The sequence below is a fragment of the Chelon labrosus genome (assembly GCF_963514085.1).
Source record: "Chelon labrosus genome assembly, chromosome: 2".
Lineage (NCBI taxonomy): Eukaryota > Metazoa > Chordata > Actinopteri > Mugiliformes > Mugilidae > Chelon > Chelon labrosus.
In genome coordinates, this window is record NC_140338.1 from 34,273,746 (window position 1) to 34,292,943 (window position 19,198).

Below are 19,198 nucleotides of genomic sequence, written 5' to 3' on the forward strand. Positions count from 1 at the left end.
TAAGAGCTCATCCAAGTAGTTTTCATGTTTTATTTTTTTTTCCTTCTTCCTCCACCAGTCAGAGGGGTAGTGCTAACATGAGGGGGGATCAAACAGCACATAAAAGCTACATCAATACTACAGGGCTACAAAATGATAAACAGAGCAGTCTTCCTCTGCTGTAAATTCACACCATGCATCAGTCTTTGTAAAGGCACAGGTTAATATATGGGCATGTGAATCCTATCGATGTGTGATTTGACGTGCTGCTCAGAGGTTAGATGGAGAGATTGATTTGAAAGTGAAAGAGAGCATGAAGGGAAGTGGGTAAACACAAAGGTTTAGACTGAAAAATGCTCCTTTCTCTCACTCTCTTCATCTCTCTCTTTTAACCAGCCTCTCTTGGGTGAGATTACTGTCCCCATGGCAACACAGCTGATTGCATGAAAATTGCTGTGGTTGTGGGAGCCATGGGAACACATTAAGAACCGCCCTGCGTCCTTATGTTGCGGTTTTCCATACGCTCACACATGTTACCCTGTCATGATGACGCATGCACTTGCAGGGCAGCTACTGGTCATGTGGGTTGTCATGGCCCACATGACAACCCACATGACCACATGGCAAGATTATTCTTAGGAGGCTAATCCCATGTTACATGCGTATTACAGCAGTTGTAACGTGCTAACCAGCATATACTCAGCAATAGGAATTTCACAGAGGCTTGAGTCATGTTATCAACTTGGGATATAAATATAGTTAAAGACTTTACAGATAGAGGCATTAAATGTTCTAGTGGGAGATATGTGTGTTGAAATCTTGGTTCAGTTTCAGGTCCATTGTATGTGCGTTGTCTGCATTTTGTTTAATTCCCTTGTGGAAAATTTTCACACTGTTGACTTGGTTGGAGATGACGGTGCTCGTTACATCCTTTAGAAGTCTGCACATACACACTTAGCTCCTTACTCCTTGCATTCAGACAAGATATTTATTTCTCCGGTGGATTGTTTCAGAGGCAGCGCGTCTCCATGGAGATGGCAGCCCACAGATCAGGATGAGGAAGAGTAAGGAAAGGATGCGACAGAGAGAGAAAGGCAGAGAGAGAAAGAGAGATGATTCCATCTTATCTGCCACACACACACAGTATATGTATATAAAGTAATAAAAAATTCTCTAACAAACTCTCTCGCTCATTATTGTGGCATTTAGCAAATAGAAATAATTTTAGTAATCCTAACTGACCTAAAACAGGAGAGGTTTAGTCTGATTTAACGTCAGACAGTGAGGAAAAAAGGTTCATGTGTCTTTTAACACAGTGTATGTAAACATCTGGTTTCAACTGTATATGCTGACATGTATTAACGAAGGAGGTTAATACTCTGTCTTCCATCTTTCACTCCTGCTTTCTTGTTGCTCTCTCTTCAGCCTCCCTGCTCCCACGTACACTAACACTCCCTCTGTATATCTGCCTTGTGCTTCATTTTCTATCAGGTGCCATAATGTTTCAAACTGGGTCAGCCTTTGTTGTCATCCTATTCAAATATTAAATCCTAGGTCTGATCCTCTGGTCTGAAATTTTTAATTTTTCCGTAATAAAATCCATAAAAATAAATGAATGTGTAGAGAGTAATCAAGAATCAACAGTATGTAAAAGGATAATAAGGTAAATAAATAATGAGGTGAAACCAGATATTATACATAGACCTCTCCATACATTATTTTCTGTTGTGGGTTTTTCATTATAGTGGCAGTAGTCCATGCACCCTCCTGTTGTTTTAAACTCTGCACAGTCGTTAGTCATTTGACATTTGTACAGTTCTTACCACCAACTACTATGGTTACAATAGTAATATTCTTGTTATTTTGTGTGGTAGCACTTAAAACTGCACTAATTAGTGGGAAAAAAATTTGTGTTTTTTAAAGGCATTGCTGTGGTAAATGGTCAGTGAAATCTAAAACATGTTTTATGTAATTTATCTTGCTGCACATTAAATCTACAAAGAAAGAAAAAAAACTAATTTGTCTCATTTTACTTCAGACCAGTAGACAAATGTTAATATTTGTAATTCAAACTTCTCATTCTCAGGTACATCATGAACGTAACATTTGAAGGTCGAAACCTGTCATTTAGTGAAGAAGGCCACCAGATGTTTCCCAAGCTGGTCATCATTCTTCTGGACAAGGACAGACAGTGGGAGAGGGTAAATCTTCTCTTCTCTTCTCTTCTCTTCTCTTCTCTTCTCTTCTCTTCTCTTCTCTTCAATCTTCCTGGTTTTCACCTTCCATAGTTTTCACCCTCTGCGTTGTGTCTGTCACTTTTTCATTTGGAATGTCTGCTTGAAGTGCCTGTTACAGTAGCTTGTATATCACACAGTCCTCCTCCACACCCGCTCATGCAGGTTGGCAAGTGGGAAAGAGGCTCATTGACAATGAGGTACCATGTGTGGCCTCGTTTTGAGCTGTACTCTGCAGAAGAGGAGCGGGAGGACCACCTGTCGATCGTGACTCTGGAAGAGGCGCCATTTGTCATTGTGGAGGATGTGGACCCACTCAGCGGAACCTGCATGAGGAACACCGTGCCGTGCCGCAAACAGCTCAAACTCAAGTGAGAATTTAAATTCATTCTAAAGCCATATTTGCAGCCATATTGATTTACACACCAATAGCTGCATCAGTAGTTTAGAAGAATATGGAAGTGTTATTATAAATTCAGGAATTTTTTTTGTCTTTATTATTTTCTGTGATTGCAACGTTCTGTAATGGCAGTCCCATTTTGTTTTTCTTTACTGAGTCTCTCTCTGCAAATAAAAAAGTCTCTCTGCCCTGTGATTACCTTGACTCGTTTCACATCTGCTATCATTGTCTTGGTTTCATTCTCCCTGTTTTCCTGTCTCCACTGCCCCTTCACTGACCCTCTTGCTATCCAGTTCTCCTTGGAGTGTGATAATGAATTTTCTTTATTGGCCTCCTTTTCTATTAATGGCCCACCTGAAGTCTCTGGAGGGTGTTCTACATCTTCTAGCACAGTGTTTTTTATTGATGGATCTTTCACCCTGCTCTTTCTCCTATTCCCCTCTTCTTGCACCTTATCTCTGTCTGCCTCTCTGATCTTCCCTCACAGCCTTTCATACGGCATTTCAAGCAATACTCCACTATATTGCCAAAAGTATTCACTCATCCATGCAAATAACTGAATTCAGGTGTTCCAATCAGTTCCATGGCCACAGGTGTATAAAATCAAGCACCTAGGCATGCAGACTGCATCTACAAATATTTGTGAAAGAATGGTTCGCTCTCAGGAGCTCAGTGAATTCTATGTACTGTGATAGGATGCCACCTGTGCAACAAGTCCAGTCGTGAAATTTCCTCGCTACTAAATATTCTACAGTCAACTGTCAGTGGTATGATAACAAAGTGGAAGCGTTTGGGAAAGACAGCAACTTAGCCACGAAGTGGAAGGCCACGCAAAATGACAGAGTGGGTCAGTGGATGCTGAGGCGCATAATGTGCAGAGGTCACCAACTTTCTAGAGTCAATCGCTATAGTCCTCCAAACTTCATGTGGACTTCAGATTAGCTCAAGAACAGTGTGTAGAGAGCTTCATGGAATGGGTTTCCATGGCCGAGCAGCTGCATGCAAGCTATACATCTCCAAGTGCAATGAAAAGCTTCGGATGCAGTGGTGTAAAGCGCGCCGCTACTGGACTCTAGAGCAGTGGAGACGTGTTCTCTGGAGTGACAAATCACGCATCTCCATCTGGCAACTTAATGAACCAGTCTGGGTTTGGTGGTTGCCAGGAGAAAGGTACTTATCTGACTGCATTGTGCCAAATGTGTTTTTTGGTAAACTCCCCTGTCGAAGTCGTTATTGTTTTTGTATATATTTTTGCCAAATTCTGCACTACTGTGACAAGGTAATTTCCCATATGTGGGATTAATAAACATGTCTTATGTGTTATGTCTTAAGACATGGATGAGCAAGTTTGGTGAACTTGGATGAACTTGACTGGCCTGCACAGAGTTCTGACCTCAACCCAACAGAACACCTTTGGGATGAAATAGACCAAAGACTGTGAGCCAGGCCTTCTCATCCAACATCATTGTCTGACCTCACAAATGCACTTCTGGAAGAACGGTCAAAAATTCCCATAAACACACATAAAAAGCCTTCCCAGAAGAGTTGAATCTGTTATAGCTGCAAAGGGTGGGCTGATGTCATATTAAACCCTATGGATTAAGAATGGGATGTCACTTAAGTTCATATGTGTGTAAAGGCAGATGAGCGAATGGCAATATAGTGTATATTGAGCCGTCCTTGTATGTACAAATCAGAAATATGCAGCTACAGTGCCAGATAAATAAACTTACATTATTCCATGTTGTACAGTAAATTATGAAGGACGTTCATTTGCAGGAGTTGCACATAAGTGAAATAACCTGCAATTTGTATAAAGAGAGGTTGACACCCTTGTGTGAATACATAACACTCAGATGAACACATTTGTCTTTGATCTGGCATTGGCAACAACCAATAACTGTGCCAAATCATCCATTGTGTTGTTACTCACAGATGTTAACCACCTGCATCTGCCATGTGCCAAAATAATCCATTGACTAATGATGCACAGTTTGGTTAAATGTTCAGCTTGGGAAATATTATTCTAATTCCCATATTACAGTACCAATTTGGATAACAATTTATATCTGTTATCTGCAATCTAGAATAAAGGAAATCTGAGAAAATGTTAATGAGAACTCAGCAGTACCAAATTCAGCAGTACCAAATGGAATTCAGTTTATTTCCAAAATATATACATACATACATAGATCAGAAAAATGGCCACAAATGATGAACTGCTAGGTGAATATCTCAGGCAACAGAAACCTGATAAGAGTGCAGAGGAAGAGGAGCAGACAACCTGGAGGGACAAGCCCCTACATGGCATGTACCACCGCCAAATTGAAGAAGTGGCTATATCGAGAAGACCTACCAATGGCTGGAAAAGGCTGGACTCAGAGACAGCACAGAGGCACTGATCATGGCAGCACAAGAACAGGCCCTAGGTACAAGAGCCATGGAGGCCAAGATCTACAAGAGTAGATCAGATCCAAGGTGCAGACTATGCAAAGATGCCCCTGAGACAGTCCAGCACATAGTAGCAGGGTGTAAGATGCTAGCCGGGTCACCGTACATGGAGAGACACAACCAAGTGGCTGGAATAGTGTACAGGAACATCTGTACCCAGTATGGAATAGAAGTACCCAAATCCCAATGGGCCGCACCACAGAAGGTGGCTGAGAACAACAGGGCCAAGGTGCTGTGGGACTTCAGCTTCCAGACTGACAAACAGGTCCTGGCCAACCAACCGGACATAGTGGTGGTAGACAAAGAGCAGAAGAAGGCGGTGGTGATAGATGTGCGGATACCAGCAGACGCCAACATCAGAAAGAAGGAACACAAAAAGGTTGAAAAGTAATCAAGGATTGAAAGAACAGCTGGAACAGATGTGGAAGGTCAAGGTGAGCATGGTCCCCGTGGTAGTAGGAGCACTTGGGGCAGTGAGCCCCAAACTGGGGGTGTGGCTCCAACAGATCCCAGGAAAAACATCAGAAGCCTCAGACCAGAAGAGCACAGTCCTACAAACAGCTAAGATACTGCACAGAACCCTCAAACTCCCAGGCCTCTGGTAGAGGACCCGAGCTTGAGAATGACACAGATACCACCCGAGGAGGGTGAGAGGGACGTTTTATGTATATATATATATATATATATATATATATATACAGAGAGAGAGAAAGGCAAAACAAAGTCCATCCATTCTGAAGGACTTTGTTTTGCCTTCCTTTAATCTCTGGCTGCTGCTCCTTATGGTATGCCTGCAAATGTTTCATAATAAGAAATGGAGGGTTTTTGTCCACTGAAACACCAGAGGGCTTTTTATTTGAAATGGTCAGTCAAAACGTTTAGTTTGTAGAAACAGTGAAGGCCTGTAAATTTCTTTACTTGAGTGAAATAAATGCCCCAGTTACTATTTCAAGAAATACTGAGCATTTCCTGGTGTCTTGCTTGTAGTGGTGCTGATCTATCTGTTCTCTTTTCTATACTTCTACACACTTTGTCACATTCAGCAATCAAACAGGAGATTCAGGAATTTACATCAAACGCTGCTGCAAAGGTTTCTGCATCGACATCCTGAAGAAAATTGCCAAGACAGTAAAGTTCACCTATGACCTCTATCTGGTAACCAACGGCAAGCACGGCAAGAAGGTTAATGGCACATGGAATGGCATGGTTGGAGAGGTGAGGACATTTCTCAGTGTTTTACATACAGTGATAAATTACTGTCTACATACTACTGTGCTACTGTGATCTGTACTGGTCAAGGTGTTTTTTCTTTACATACAGTGTTACACTGCATGTTCTGACCAGTTTATCCCTAGAGCAGAAAGAAGCATTGACTCTGCATTATCTGTAAGCAGCTTGAAAATACACAATGACGGTTTGGTCAATTTCGTACAGACCTGCTGGAACATCAGTTGATTGTGGATTTCGCAGCTGGGAGAACCTTTGGTACACAACTGTCAGAGTCACACAATAAAGCAGTATGCTCAAAATAAAAATAGAGATTTTGTTTGTACCTCCAATTTCATCAGAGCCAGTACAACATTTCATTTAGTTACTGGAGGTGACATGTTACTGGTGTCTTACAGCATTCCTGCGATTCCCACTTATCGTTTGTATACATTAGGCTGTTCTTTAGAAGCATTTCTCCCATTCATTGTGACACTGTGACACATAGCTCACTTTGTTTGGTGATCTCATTTTCCAACAAGTTTACTGTTAAGAAGATTAATATTACGGGAATAAGGAATAAAAACTAATACAGATACAGCGAATGTTTGGTGTTTGTGATACTGACTTTCACAATAGGGCCAATTGTACTCACAGAATTATCTCTTTTTATTTTAGTTTCTCATGCTCGCTGTCACACCATCTAGAACTTGTTCCCAACAACCTGGCCTGAGGTGGAGCTGTGATCAGCCTCATAAAACCTCAGGAGGACACAATGAGGCTCCTAATCAGAGCTTTAGAAAGAAAAACACATAAAGAGGAAGAAAGCACAATGGGAAAAGGAAAGAACGGAGAGAGAGATAAAGCAACCTAAGGGAAGACCCACTTCTCTCTTGCACACATTACACATGAAGCACAAGGCCTCTTCGTCTTTGTCTTCGTCTTTTACTACTTATCCGGGGCCGAGTCGCGGGGGCAGCAGCCTCAGCAGAGAAGTCCAGACAGCCATCTCCCCAGCCACTTCCACCAGCTCCTCCAGAGGAATCCCCAGGCATTCCCAGGCCAGACGAGATATATAATGCTTACCAGATGCCCTAGCCACTTCAACTGACTCCTCTCGACATGGAGGAACAGCGGTTCTACTCTAAGCTCCTCCCGCATGTCCGAGCTCCTTGCCCTATCTCTAAGGCTAAGCCAAGCCACCCTGTGAAGGACACTCATTTTGGCTGCTTGTATTCGCGATATCGTTCTTTCGGTCGTTACCCAAAGTTCATGACCATAGGTGAGGGTTGGAATGTAGATCGACTGGTAAATTGAGAGCTTCACCTTTTGGCTTTCTCTTCACCGTGACTGACCGGTTAAGCATCCGCATCACTGCATCTCCCGCTCCATCCTCACTCGTGAACAAGACCCCGAGATACTTGAACTCCTCCACTTAAGCCAGGACCTCTTCCCCGACCTGGAGTTGGCAATCCACCGTTTTCCGAATGAGGACCATGGCCTCAGACTTGGAGGTGATTAGCTGATCTTCATCCCAGCCGCTTCACACTCGGCTGCGAACCGCCAAAGCAAGAGGTGGAGGTTGTTGTTCGATGAAGCTAGAAAGACCACATCATTCGCAAAAAGCAGGGATGAGATCCTCCGATCACCGAACCCGACACCTCCCCCACCCGGCTGCACCTAGAAATTCAGTCCATAAAAGTTGTGAACAGAACCGGTGACAAAGGGCAGCCCTGATGGAGACCAACCCTCACTGGGAACAGGTCCGCCTTACTACAGGCTACACGGACCAAACTCGCACTCCTTTGGTACAGGGACTGAATGGCCCTTAGTAAGTGGCCATCCACCCCATACTCCCAGAGCACCCCCACAGGATGCCTCTGAGGACACGGTCGCAAGCCTTCTCCAGATCCACAAAGCACCGGTTGGGCAAATTCCCATTTCCCCTCTGGCAACCTAGCGAGGGTAAAGAGCTGGTCCATGGGACGAAAACTGTATTGTTCCTCCTCGATCTGAGGTTCAACCAACTCTTTTCCAGCACCCTGGCATAGACCTTGCTGGGGAGGCTGAGGAGTGTGACCCCCCCTATAGTTGGAACACACCCTCCTGTTCCCATTTTTTAAAGATGGGGACCACCACCCCGGTCTGCCACTCCAGGGGTACTGCCCCCGATGACAACACAATGTTGCAGAGGCGTGTCAGCCATGACAGCCCTACAACATCCAGAGCCTTGAGATACCCAGGGTGGATCTCATTCGCTCCTGGATCTCTGTTTAATTTGAAAACAGAAGCAGAACAGAATGAGAGAGATAAAAGAGTGTAGGCATCCATGAAGAAGTGTGAGAAGCAAAGAAACAAAAAACTGTGTAAGATACAACATGCCACACATGTAATAAAGTCATATGTGCTCCCTTTTTATTCATCCCTTATGGACCTAGAAACTTAGGGCTAAATATACATGACCATGGAACTGTGCCAATGAATTAGTCCTTTTCACCATGGACCCGAGAATATTCAACACTGAGCTTCCATGTTTCTCTCTTGTCTCCCTCTGTCTGTCTGTGGCTGACCCTCAGGTGGTGTTGAAGAATGCCCACATGGCAGTGGGTTCACTCACCATCAACGAGGAGAGGTCGGAGGTCATCGACTTCTCTGTGCCATTCATTGAGACAGGGATCAGTGTCATGGTCTCCCGTAGTAACGGAACCGTGTCCCCTTCTGCCTTTCTAGGTGAGGAGAGACATACCTGGTGCTTCTGGCAGATGTACAGCACGATCAAGAACTATTAGATGTGCACACACATTCATATCACATAATTACTGCACAATCACAAGCAGGGACATGAGTAGATTTTTAACAAAACAATTACTTTGTTTATCTAGGCTGAACAATTTATTCTGGCAGAACAAAAGTTTCATCCAGTGCAGGATTTTACAATGAAATGCTGTTGTTTAATTCTTGATGTTTAGAAACACCAGTTGACATCTTAGTACAGATTTTAATTGGTGGCTGTTCTAATCACAGACAAGCAGTTGGCAAACGTTCAAAGTGTTTATTTATTTCAACACTTTAAGTATCTGTTTCTTTTAAAAATGTTGTCAAGATTGTGGCTTTTTTTTCCACCCTGCAGTGAGCCACCAAAAGGAGGTCATAGTTTGCTATTATCAGGCCACAATAGATTTGATTGTGTGCTGCTCATTGTGGCTGCCACTTCTTGTTGTTCCCTTTAGTATTTCAAGTTGTTTCACCATGAAAAAAATGACAGAAACATTTTCACACACTTCATGCACAGACTGATTAATGGCAGTGAAAGCCAGTCAAAGACTTTTAATGTAAAGTCATAACAGTAAGGAATGTTTAGTTTGCATTGTAAGTCACTTAATACAGCTCTGATACACTGTTGAACATAGGACATAGAAATGTGCTCAACAGAATGAACATTACGTAAAGATGAAATAGAGTTAAAACCATTGATGTTGGATTACCCTGCTTCCTCTGTCAGTTTGAAACCACTGTGAGAATTTGCAGACACTAATAATAAAAACCTGTATAAATAAAAGTATTAACAGAAGATCAATGCAGTGAATCTCTGTTGTTGAAAGATATTAAGAGCTAAGAAAGATGCACATTTGAATATTTTTGCTACAGAACAGCTGTCATGTGGACCTTGTGTGGAGATTGTTTTGTCAGACACTATAGTTTAGGTGAAAATTGCAAAAACAAAGTACCAAGCAACTAGAAAATGTTACCATATCAGGAATTACATCAGTCCATTCACACCTACCCACCTTCCTCTCAGTTTTCTGAGAAGTGTTTGTTGAAACTCAGATATAATCCATGGCTGTGATAAGCACACAGTAAGTCTGAATAAAAATAATCATGTTGATACCATGGAGTAATTTTATAATTCGGTTTAATGAACTTCCTCTCCCTGTGTTCCCACCACCTACCTCCCCTTTTTAATTCCTCTGTACTCCAATACATTCTCTCCTTCCCTCTCTCGCTCTTCGTCTCTGTTTAGAGCCCTTCAGCGCTGACGTCTGGGTGATGATGTTTGTGATGTTGCTGATCGTGTCAGCCGTGGCTGTATTTGTGTTTGAGTACTTCAGCCCAGTGGGTTATAATCGCTGCCTGGCAGATGGACGAGGTGAGAGGATATTTACATAAACACACATGTATGCACGCACACAAGCCCAGAACCATCAGTCCATGCTGCAAGAAGGTAACAGTAATGTACATTTTCATACAAGCTGCTGTGCTTCAGTGAAGACTCAGCTGGCATGTATTGTTACCTTGAATGCCTCATTCAAACCAAGCTCTCTAGGTGCTACATTACTTTGACAATCCCTTCCAAACGTGTACAACTGGACAGCTGGACCTTTCTACTGATGTCTTTAGGTACTGATCTACATCTGTACTCACTTAAGCTCTTTCACTAATGAAAATGATCATTAACAAGACTCAGATAGGTGACCTTAAGTATTCTTAACATATGTGAACAAGACATCTCTGTTCTCACATTGCCATGTCCCCTTTATTGTGTCATTCTCAGATATTACACCTGTGTTTCACCACCAGATCCCGGGTTGTAAAACCAATGAATATGTGCCATGTTTAACGGTGTCTGGAACAACACAACACACAGATCCAGCAGGCCGTTCAATCAATCGATGGTTCAGTTTCAGTGTATTTTTTTTCCTCTGGTAGACCGCAAGGGACTGCATTAGGCTGCCACGATGGCAGCCACTCAAGATACATGTAGATAAGTGTAGCAGTCTAATCACTACGTTGTGTAAAGCTATTTTCCTGTACCACTGCTCCAGCTGTAGCATAATTGTAGCCTGCTGTGCACCCGTCTGCCCCCCCACCCCCCACCCCCAGCTCTCCTTCTCCTGGTCTTTAATGCCACTACAGTAGGTAGTGTTTCCCTCCTGCCACCTTGTCATACTCCCATAGATGTAGGTGGAGCAGAGTTGGTCTGTAATGGTGGGTTCTCACCACAGTGGTCGGAAAAGCTGATGTGGACAGCACAGCATAGCGCACCCTATGGCCGCTGACAAACTAAAGGATGGGAATAAAGCAGCTCTTTGTTGCTGTTTTTTGTGAAATGCTTCCTACACGTAAATGCATATACAGCAAAGCAGTGGCGGCTGGTGAATTTTATGTTAGGGGGGGGCGCAAAGTTTGTAAATCAAACCCCTGTAGGGGGGTCTGGGGGCATCCTCCCCCAGTAGTTTTTTTTTGTGATTTTCACATACAAACTAAGCATTCTGGTGCATTCTGACAAAATAATAAAGACAAAATAGAACATTTCCTTACAAAGACAAATGGGGCCATGGAACTAAGTTTTAACTTAATTTTAGGGCCGGGACTCGATTAAAAAAATTAATCTAATTAATTAGAGGCTTTGTAATTAATTAATCGAAATTAATCACATTTTAATCGCATATAAATATTTGGCCTGAGAACAGTGAGAAGTAATTTTTTTCATATGGATTTTTAGTATACTATTGAATAATGACTGAAATTTGATGAGAGCGGTCTCATCCGCTTCTTCGTTCAAGTTCACTGTGGTTTGTTGTTGTCTGAAGTAATGAACGCTAGTTGGTGCTCCAGTATAATCGGTCCGCCGAAACTCATCCAGTGAGAAACGTTCCGCGGTGCAAAAACAAGTGATTAAAATGCGTGAAAAATGTTTAACGCGTTATTTTTGTGTAATTAATTAATCTTAATTAACGCGTTAAAGTCCCGGCCCTAGTTTTAAGTCCTTCATCCCCGTTGTAATAATAATAATAATAATACATTTTATTTAGAGAAGCGCCTTTCAAGGTACCCAAGGACACTGTACAAAGTAGGTATAGGCAAGGAACACAAAACACAAAACACCCCCAGACACAAAACACCCCCAGACACACACAACAGTACACTGAGCACAAAGCGAGGACAGATAAAAACAGGGAAAATAAAATAAAATAAAAGAGGCGGTGCAAGTAGAGATCAGGGGGCTGACAGGTAAGCTAAGCTAAAAAGATGTGTTTTTAATTGAGTTTTAAAAGTGGACACACAAGTTGTAGTCCATAACATCTCTGTCCCGGGACTTTGAAACAGCACGCAGGGGAAACAAAAAAAGCATTACCTACTGCACATCCAGCTAGCCAATTCCGTTTAGCATACACATTTGAGGTGAAGCTCCTTGTGTATGTCCTCCTACGATCAGTAGCCTGCTGCGAAATGTTTAAGTCCGGACAGTCGGGTCCCAACTCCTTTACCCTTTTCTTCTCCACAGCCGACCGACGAAAAAAATTGAGTTTTTTAAGTGAAATAATTGAGTTTTCCTTAAGCATCATTGAGTCTCCGCTTTTAACGTTAGCCATCTTGTCTCTTAGAACGAGTTACAGCTGTGGCACGAATGCTTGCTGATGGACGTGATTGATTGGTGAATTGTCCAATCATGCTAAGATTAAAAAAATAGAAAACAATGCCATTGGTCTGGGCCCAGAGAGCTGCGAACTAGAATCGAATTTTCATGCGCCAATGAAAAGCTGTTTCTGCTCGTAAACAGTAAAAAAGTTTGCTAGCTCTCATAGACTCCAGCATTACTGGCGCCCTTGACCTGGAGGAGGGCTTTATATCGAATGGCAAAGCTTAGCCTAGAGTCAGACGCATTTAATGATTGCTGGCAGTGTGGCGGGTACCACTACACCATTGCACAAGTAAAAACGCGATGTATTTTTGTGTATTTATTTCGTATTTGTTAGGTTTGATTGATTCATGGTTGATCTTGGTAGATATATAAAACAGTCAATATTTCACAGGAGGGGCGGCGCCCTAGCGCCCTCTATTGACCAGCCGCCACTGCAGCAAAGTAGTACCGGTGGTCTGTGAAACTGATTTCTTTTCTGTCTGTCGTCTTTCTTTTCATCCCTTCTCTGCTCCTGTCGTTCTCTCTCCCAGAGCCTGGCGGTCCCTCCTTTACCATCGGTAAGGCCATCTGGCTGCTTTGGGGCCTCGTTTTCAACAACTCTGTCCCTGTGCAGAATCCCAAAGGCACCACCAGTAAGATCATGGTGTCAGTATGGGCCTTCTTTGCTGTCATCTTCCTGGCCTCCTACACTGCCAACCTTGCAGCCTTCATGATCCAAGAGGAATATGTGGACCAGGTGTCTGGACTGTCAGACAAAAAGGTATGAATTCAAAACAGTGTGATGTTTGTGGGGTGGCCAAGCAGGTGTGTGAAAGTATGTAACACGTGAGAGTGCGTCTTTGAGACTGTTTGTGATTTAATTACTTTTTTTTTTTTAATAATGTATTTTAATTAACCGTTCAAAGGTGGGATGGTTGAGCACAAATGTTTCAAACATGTCACAACATGTGGTTCCCATGGTAGTGAGACAAGTTTCTGTGCAGTCAGCTTGTGTGACAGTTTATTGTGACAATAAATGAACTAAAATCCATCTCACACAGGTTTGTATTGCTGTTGGTGTGTTTATTTTCCTCCTAAGAATAAATATGTAATCAAATCAATATGGCCATTTAAAGTCCTTAGAACTGTGGTTAAGATAAGGTATTATTTGTCATATGCACAGTTATGCAATGCTCAGTGAAATGTATTTTAGTACCCACAGCCAGTAGTAAAGAAAACACAAAACATTAATAATTCCACATAGCACACAAGACAAATAAATATAAGTAAAAATGTATAACTGAAAAAAATAAAATAAAATGAAATAAAATAAAATAAAAACTGTAAATGTATTGATATTGGCTGGTATTTAAATTGCTGGTTTTGTCAAACCATTGGTCAGAGACCCAAGGATTGCTGTTTGAAAAGAAAAAGAAAAACAAACAGAAGCTTAAACTTGTTATTTTTGAATAATTATGTAAATGTTATAACCTTGCTGTTGATTGACCAGCCTTTTTGAAATGCATTTGTTTAACACTGAACCAAAACAATTCTTGGATTATTCAGTTACCTGACAAAGAAAATTGATTACTTAATTAAAAGTGTTAAGTGTACATATCTGGTTCTAGTATCTTATTATTTTTATTGTCTAAAAACTATTTATCAGTTAACAGACTTTTAATATATTAAGTAGTAATGAAAATAGTCTTTGGTTGCCACTACACATATTTTTTCAAAATGTATACTCTTGATCTCTATTTTGAACTGGACCCGGTGTATAGTACAATACGTTAGTCATGTTTCAGCTCTAAACAGTTCATTTTGAGCTTCCTAGATCATAGCACTGTGCTCCTGCTTAACAGTGCAATAAGGGCTTTTTGATGCTGCTCATTGCCTTTTCCATACTAACAAGCGCTCCTCTGTCATTTTCTCTGTGTGCTTTCTTTTCTCGAAAATCCCACCACCACAGTTCCAGAAGCCGAACGAATTCTCTCCGCCATTCCGGTTTGGCACAGTGCCCAATGGGAGTACAGAACGCAACATCCGCAACAACTACCGAGACATGCATACCTACATGACCAGCTTCCACCAGAAGAATGTAGATGAAGCCTTGTACAGTCTTAAGACTGGGTGAGAGACATAGAGGGGAGGATGGAGAGACAGGATATAGAAGGAGGAAGAGAGTTGAACGGATTTCAGCAGGGAGATAAGAGAGTGTTATGGTGAGGTCCTACACTGATGCAATACAGGGAAAGATCATGAAGGAATGAGGAGAGGGAGAAAGAGGAAGAGGAAGTATTTCGGGCAATGTGGGTGGGCTGCTAGTGGAGCTGAGTATCTGCCTGACACTGGCGCCCTGAATAGCAGCATAGCCTGTGATTTCTCTGAAAACTAGCTAACATCTTACTTTTCGCATCACCCTTCTCTCTCCCTGTCTTCAAATGGTTTCATGAACCACTGCAGAAGAAATAAGAATGCAAAGCCGCGGTGTACCTCTGATGATAGTCACAATTCCGCTTGAAGAAAAGCAGTTTGACAAAAAATCAACACAAGGTTCAAGTTACTTGTTACATCTAACAAGTCTTCATGTCTGGATGAGTTACTCAGTTGTCATGGAGGTGTTTAAGTTTAAATGACATGATTCTGGGAACATGATAACACCTGTCCTATCCCCATTACAACTTAGAAGTTTAAAATATAAGACAGAATAAAACGGAAATGTTGCTGATTTTATCCAAAAATCTGTGCATACATTCTGACATTTTATTTAAAGTTAAGTACCTCTTGAAATGAAACCAAATCATAAATTATTAGAAGCATGTACAGTTGTTGTGCTACATCTTCTAATGCAAAGCTAGGGCACTTCATCAGTGATATTACCTGAGGTCATTGGGTGTTTCGGGTCTTTCGAACATTGGACACCCTCGCTCAGGCGACCCAGCTAAGGTTGATCAGGCCTCAGCTTGTGCCCAACAGCGCTTGACCACTGCCTCTGTGCTGTTATAAACGGCCCAACTCCTCCTCTTACCTGTGATGCCCAGTGCAGCGTAAGCTTTGCAGAGAGACTGTCCTGCAAAGCCTCTACCCAACCCAACCTCCACTGGCAAGCACCTTACCTTCCAGCCTTTCCCGTGGCAGTCGCTGACAAGGCTGTCATACTTCCCCCTCTTCTGCTCATAGGCCTCCTCCATGTACTCTTCCCATGGCACTGTGAGCTCCAGCATGATGATGATCTTCGTTATCTCCGACACCAGGACAATGTCAGGTCTGAGAGTGGTCTCAGCAACATGCTGTGGGAACTTGACTTGGCTGCACAAATCCACTGACAGCTGTCAGTCCTGTGCAGTAGGGAGAAACCCTGATGTTGCTCTAGGTGTTGCTCTACGACACATGCTCTGTGCAATGGTATTGAGCACTAGCCTGACGAGCCAGACCCACATTAAATGTAGGGTCTGGGCACTCTCCATAGACAGGGCTCAACCGGAGGGGTGGGATAAACGGTTGTCTTTCAAACTCCCTCTCCACGCAATAGGATAGCGCTACAATCAATCAGAGCAACGAAGAAGGTGACGTAGTCAGAGCGACGGAAAAGAGAGTTCCTTTCTCAGAGAAAAGCTTAACTTCAAGCAGCTTCAAGTCTTTCAGAGTGGCGGCCAAAGCCAATTCGAAAGAAGGTTGTTCGCTAGCAGCAGCCATCGCTCTGGTAGTTCTAGCAGGATGGGGAATTCACGCGTAATTCACGGAACTTATAGAGAGCCGAAGTCCCGCCCCTTCCGATTGCCTCCATGGGACCTATCTTTCGAAAAAATATGAACGGCAGTGTATGGCGAAAGATAAATTATTTTCTGGTCCCGATCGACTTGTGCCTTGGATTATACATATATTGTTTTTCAGAATAAAAAATGATTTTACATGTCAAGAATGTCCCAGTTTGTCGCAAGATAGTCAAGTAAAACGCTGTGGAAAATACGTAATTAAACGAACTACAAGTCCAAGTCGCTTACTGCTTACCCGCATGCTGGCGCGTACAGAACCGACCAAAACTCCCTTCGTGTAACTACAGCTCTCGACATGACCCGATTTATAATGATTTTCACCTCGTTTGATGCTTCTGCCTTCATCCTGGAAGAACAAGGAGACAGCCATAGTTCTCTCGCAGGTCAGTCGTCATCATGTTAAGCCCGCCCACCGACTCGTGATTGGTCCGGTACATCTTGGATTTTTCGAAATCTCAAGTCAACGGAGAGTAACTACACTGACCCTGGAAGCAAATGTAATTTGCTGCCGCTAGGGGCAGTCTAGATTCTAGGCTAATTGAGCACCTGATCATGCCGCCATCTGTACCGGCCTACCCCAAGAGCTTTTGGGCAGCAACTGAAGATATATATACTCAAGAATACAAAATATTTTAGCTGGTGAAAGATAGTGTACCTTTTCCTCATAACACATTTTACACTGCCTGGCCAAAAAAACTCACCACCAAAAAAAAAAAAAGGTCACACACTAATATTTTGTTGGACCGCCTTTAGCTTTGATTACAGCACACATTCACTGTGGCATTGTTTCGATAAGCTTCTGCAGTGTCATAAGATATATTTCCATCCAGTGTTGCATTATTTTTTCACCAAGATCTTGTATTGATGATGGGAGAGTCCGACCACCGCACAAAGCCATCTCCAGCACATCCCAAAGATTCTCAATGGGGTTATGGTCTGGACTCTGTGGTGGCGAATCCATGTGTGAAATTATGTCTCATGCTCCCTGAACCACTCTTTCACGATTTGAGCCCAATGAATCCTGGCAATGTCATCTTGGAATATACCCAGGCCACCAGGGAGGAAAAAATCCATTGATGGAATAACCTGGTCATTCAGTATATTCAGGTAGTCAGCTGACCTCATTCTTTGGGCACATAATGTTGCTGAACCTAGACCTGAGCAACTGCAGCAACCCCAGATCATAGCACTGCCCCCACAGGCTTGAGTCACAGATAGTAGGCACTAGGCATGATGGGTGCATCACTTCATATGCCTCTCTTCTTATCCTGATGCGCCCGTCACTCTGGAACAGGGTAAATCTGGACTCATCAGACCACATGACCTTCTTCCATTGCTCCAGAGTCCAATTTTTGTGCTCCCCAGCAAACTGAAGCCTTTCTTTCTGTTTAGCCTAACTGATTAGTGGTTTTCTTAAGGCTACACAGCTGTTCGGTCCCAATCTCTTGAGTTCCCTTCGCACTGGGTTCTACTATTTTTTTTTCCCCCATTTGATTTCACCAAACGTTTAAGTGATCGCAGATTACGATCAATCAGGATTTTTTTCCAACCACATTTCTTCCTCGAAGACGATGGTTCCCCACAATCCTTCCAGTTTTTAATAATGTGTTTTTAATAATGCATTGGACATTGACATTGTTGTTTAAGAAATGAGAAGCTACTCATTGCATCAGTCGGGGTTAAATAACTTGTTGCCAGCTGAAATATAATTGCCCATGCAGTGATTATCCGATAGGAGGCTCGTATCTATTTGCTTAGTTAAATCCAGGTGGCGACTTTTGTTGTGGCCAGGCAGTGCATTATCTGACCAGCATTTTGTAGGGATTTCCCTGCAAATGTCCTTGAAAGAGCTTTACAATCTTTCATTCACTACAGCTAAAATAGAGAAAGGGTTTAATTGGTATGCCTCCAATTAATTAATTCCAGTTAAATGTAGCATAGCTGGAGTGTTTAGACAGTGCACAGCAAAGCAGCTTAACATGCAAAAATGTGCAGAGGCACGTATATAACTTCTAACAGAATACCATTTCCTGGAATAAATAAGTAATTGAATTTCTTGTTTTAAACAGAGAAAAGTGACTGGCTTATCACAACTACCTAAACATTGTCTATATTAACACTACAATTAGCACCCTATTAAATCATTCTTTCCAGGAATTAGGAAATCATAAATATCTTTTGCATGATGCAAATTTTAAAGATGCTACATGTCATTACCAATGACACATCAGTGCCCTAAAATGTTATAAACTCTTGAGTAGGACTAGTGACTCAGTGAAGGAGGGATTGATTTTGGACACTGTCACTATAGGCTCCATAACTGTAATAACACCATAACTTTTAACACATTTACTTCACTCATGGTCCATAGCAAACTGGACGCCTTCATCTACGACGCTGCAGTGCTAAACTACATGGCCGGCAGAGACGAGGGCTGCAAGCTGGTCACGATCGGGAGCGGGAAAGTGTTTGCCTCCACTGGCTACGGCATCGCCATCCAGAAAGACTCTGGCTGGAAACGAGCTGTGGACCTGGCCATCCTCATGCTGTTTGGAGATGGTGAGGAGTTGAAAACTGTTTTGTAGAATCACAGTTATAAATTGGGCTTAAACATAACATCACATAGGATGTTTTGGAGGCCTTATTGTAGAATAGACTAACTACTTTTACAAGTGTGCTAATGTAGCCTTAATCTGTGCAATAATCATTCATGTTGAGAAACAGAAAATAAAGTCATAAGCTTATCCGA

The 19,198-nt window shown here is 42.4% G+C and overlaps 1 protein-coding gene across 1 annotated transcript in view; it reads left to right on the forward strand.

Annotated features, from left to right (window-relative positions):
- Nucleotides 1-19,198, forward strand: part of grin2bb (glutamate receptor, ionotropic, N-methyl D-aspartate 2B-b) — a gene marked incomplete at its 3' end in the record, with an annotated part of 118,620 nt that overhangs the window by 85,904 nt on the left and 13,518 nt on the right. The window contains exons 5-12 of the mRNA XM_084559236.1: nucleotides 2,066-2,180; nucleotides 2,379-2,584; nucleotides 6,108-6,279; nucleotides 8,847-9,000; nucleotides 10,292-10,417; nucleotides 13,225-13,454; nucleotides 14,643-14,803; nucleotides 18,821-19,008. Coding sequence (XP_084415362.1) covers nucleotides 2,066-2,180; nucleotides 2,379-2,584; nucleotides 6,108-6,279; nucleotides 8,847-9,000; nucleotides 10,292-10,417; nucleotides 13,225-13,454; nucleotides 14,643-14,803; nucleotides 18,821-19,008 — 1,352 coding nt within the window. The remainder of the gene's footprint in view (nucleotides 1-2,065; nucleotides 2,181-2,378; nucleotides 2,585-6,107; nucleotides 6,280-8,846; nucleotides 9,001-10,291; nucleotides 10,418-13,224; nucleotides 13,455-14,642; nucleotides 14,804-18,820; nucleotides 19,009-19,198) is intronic.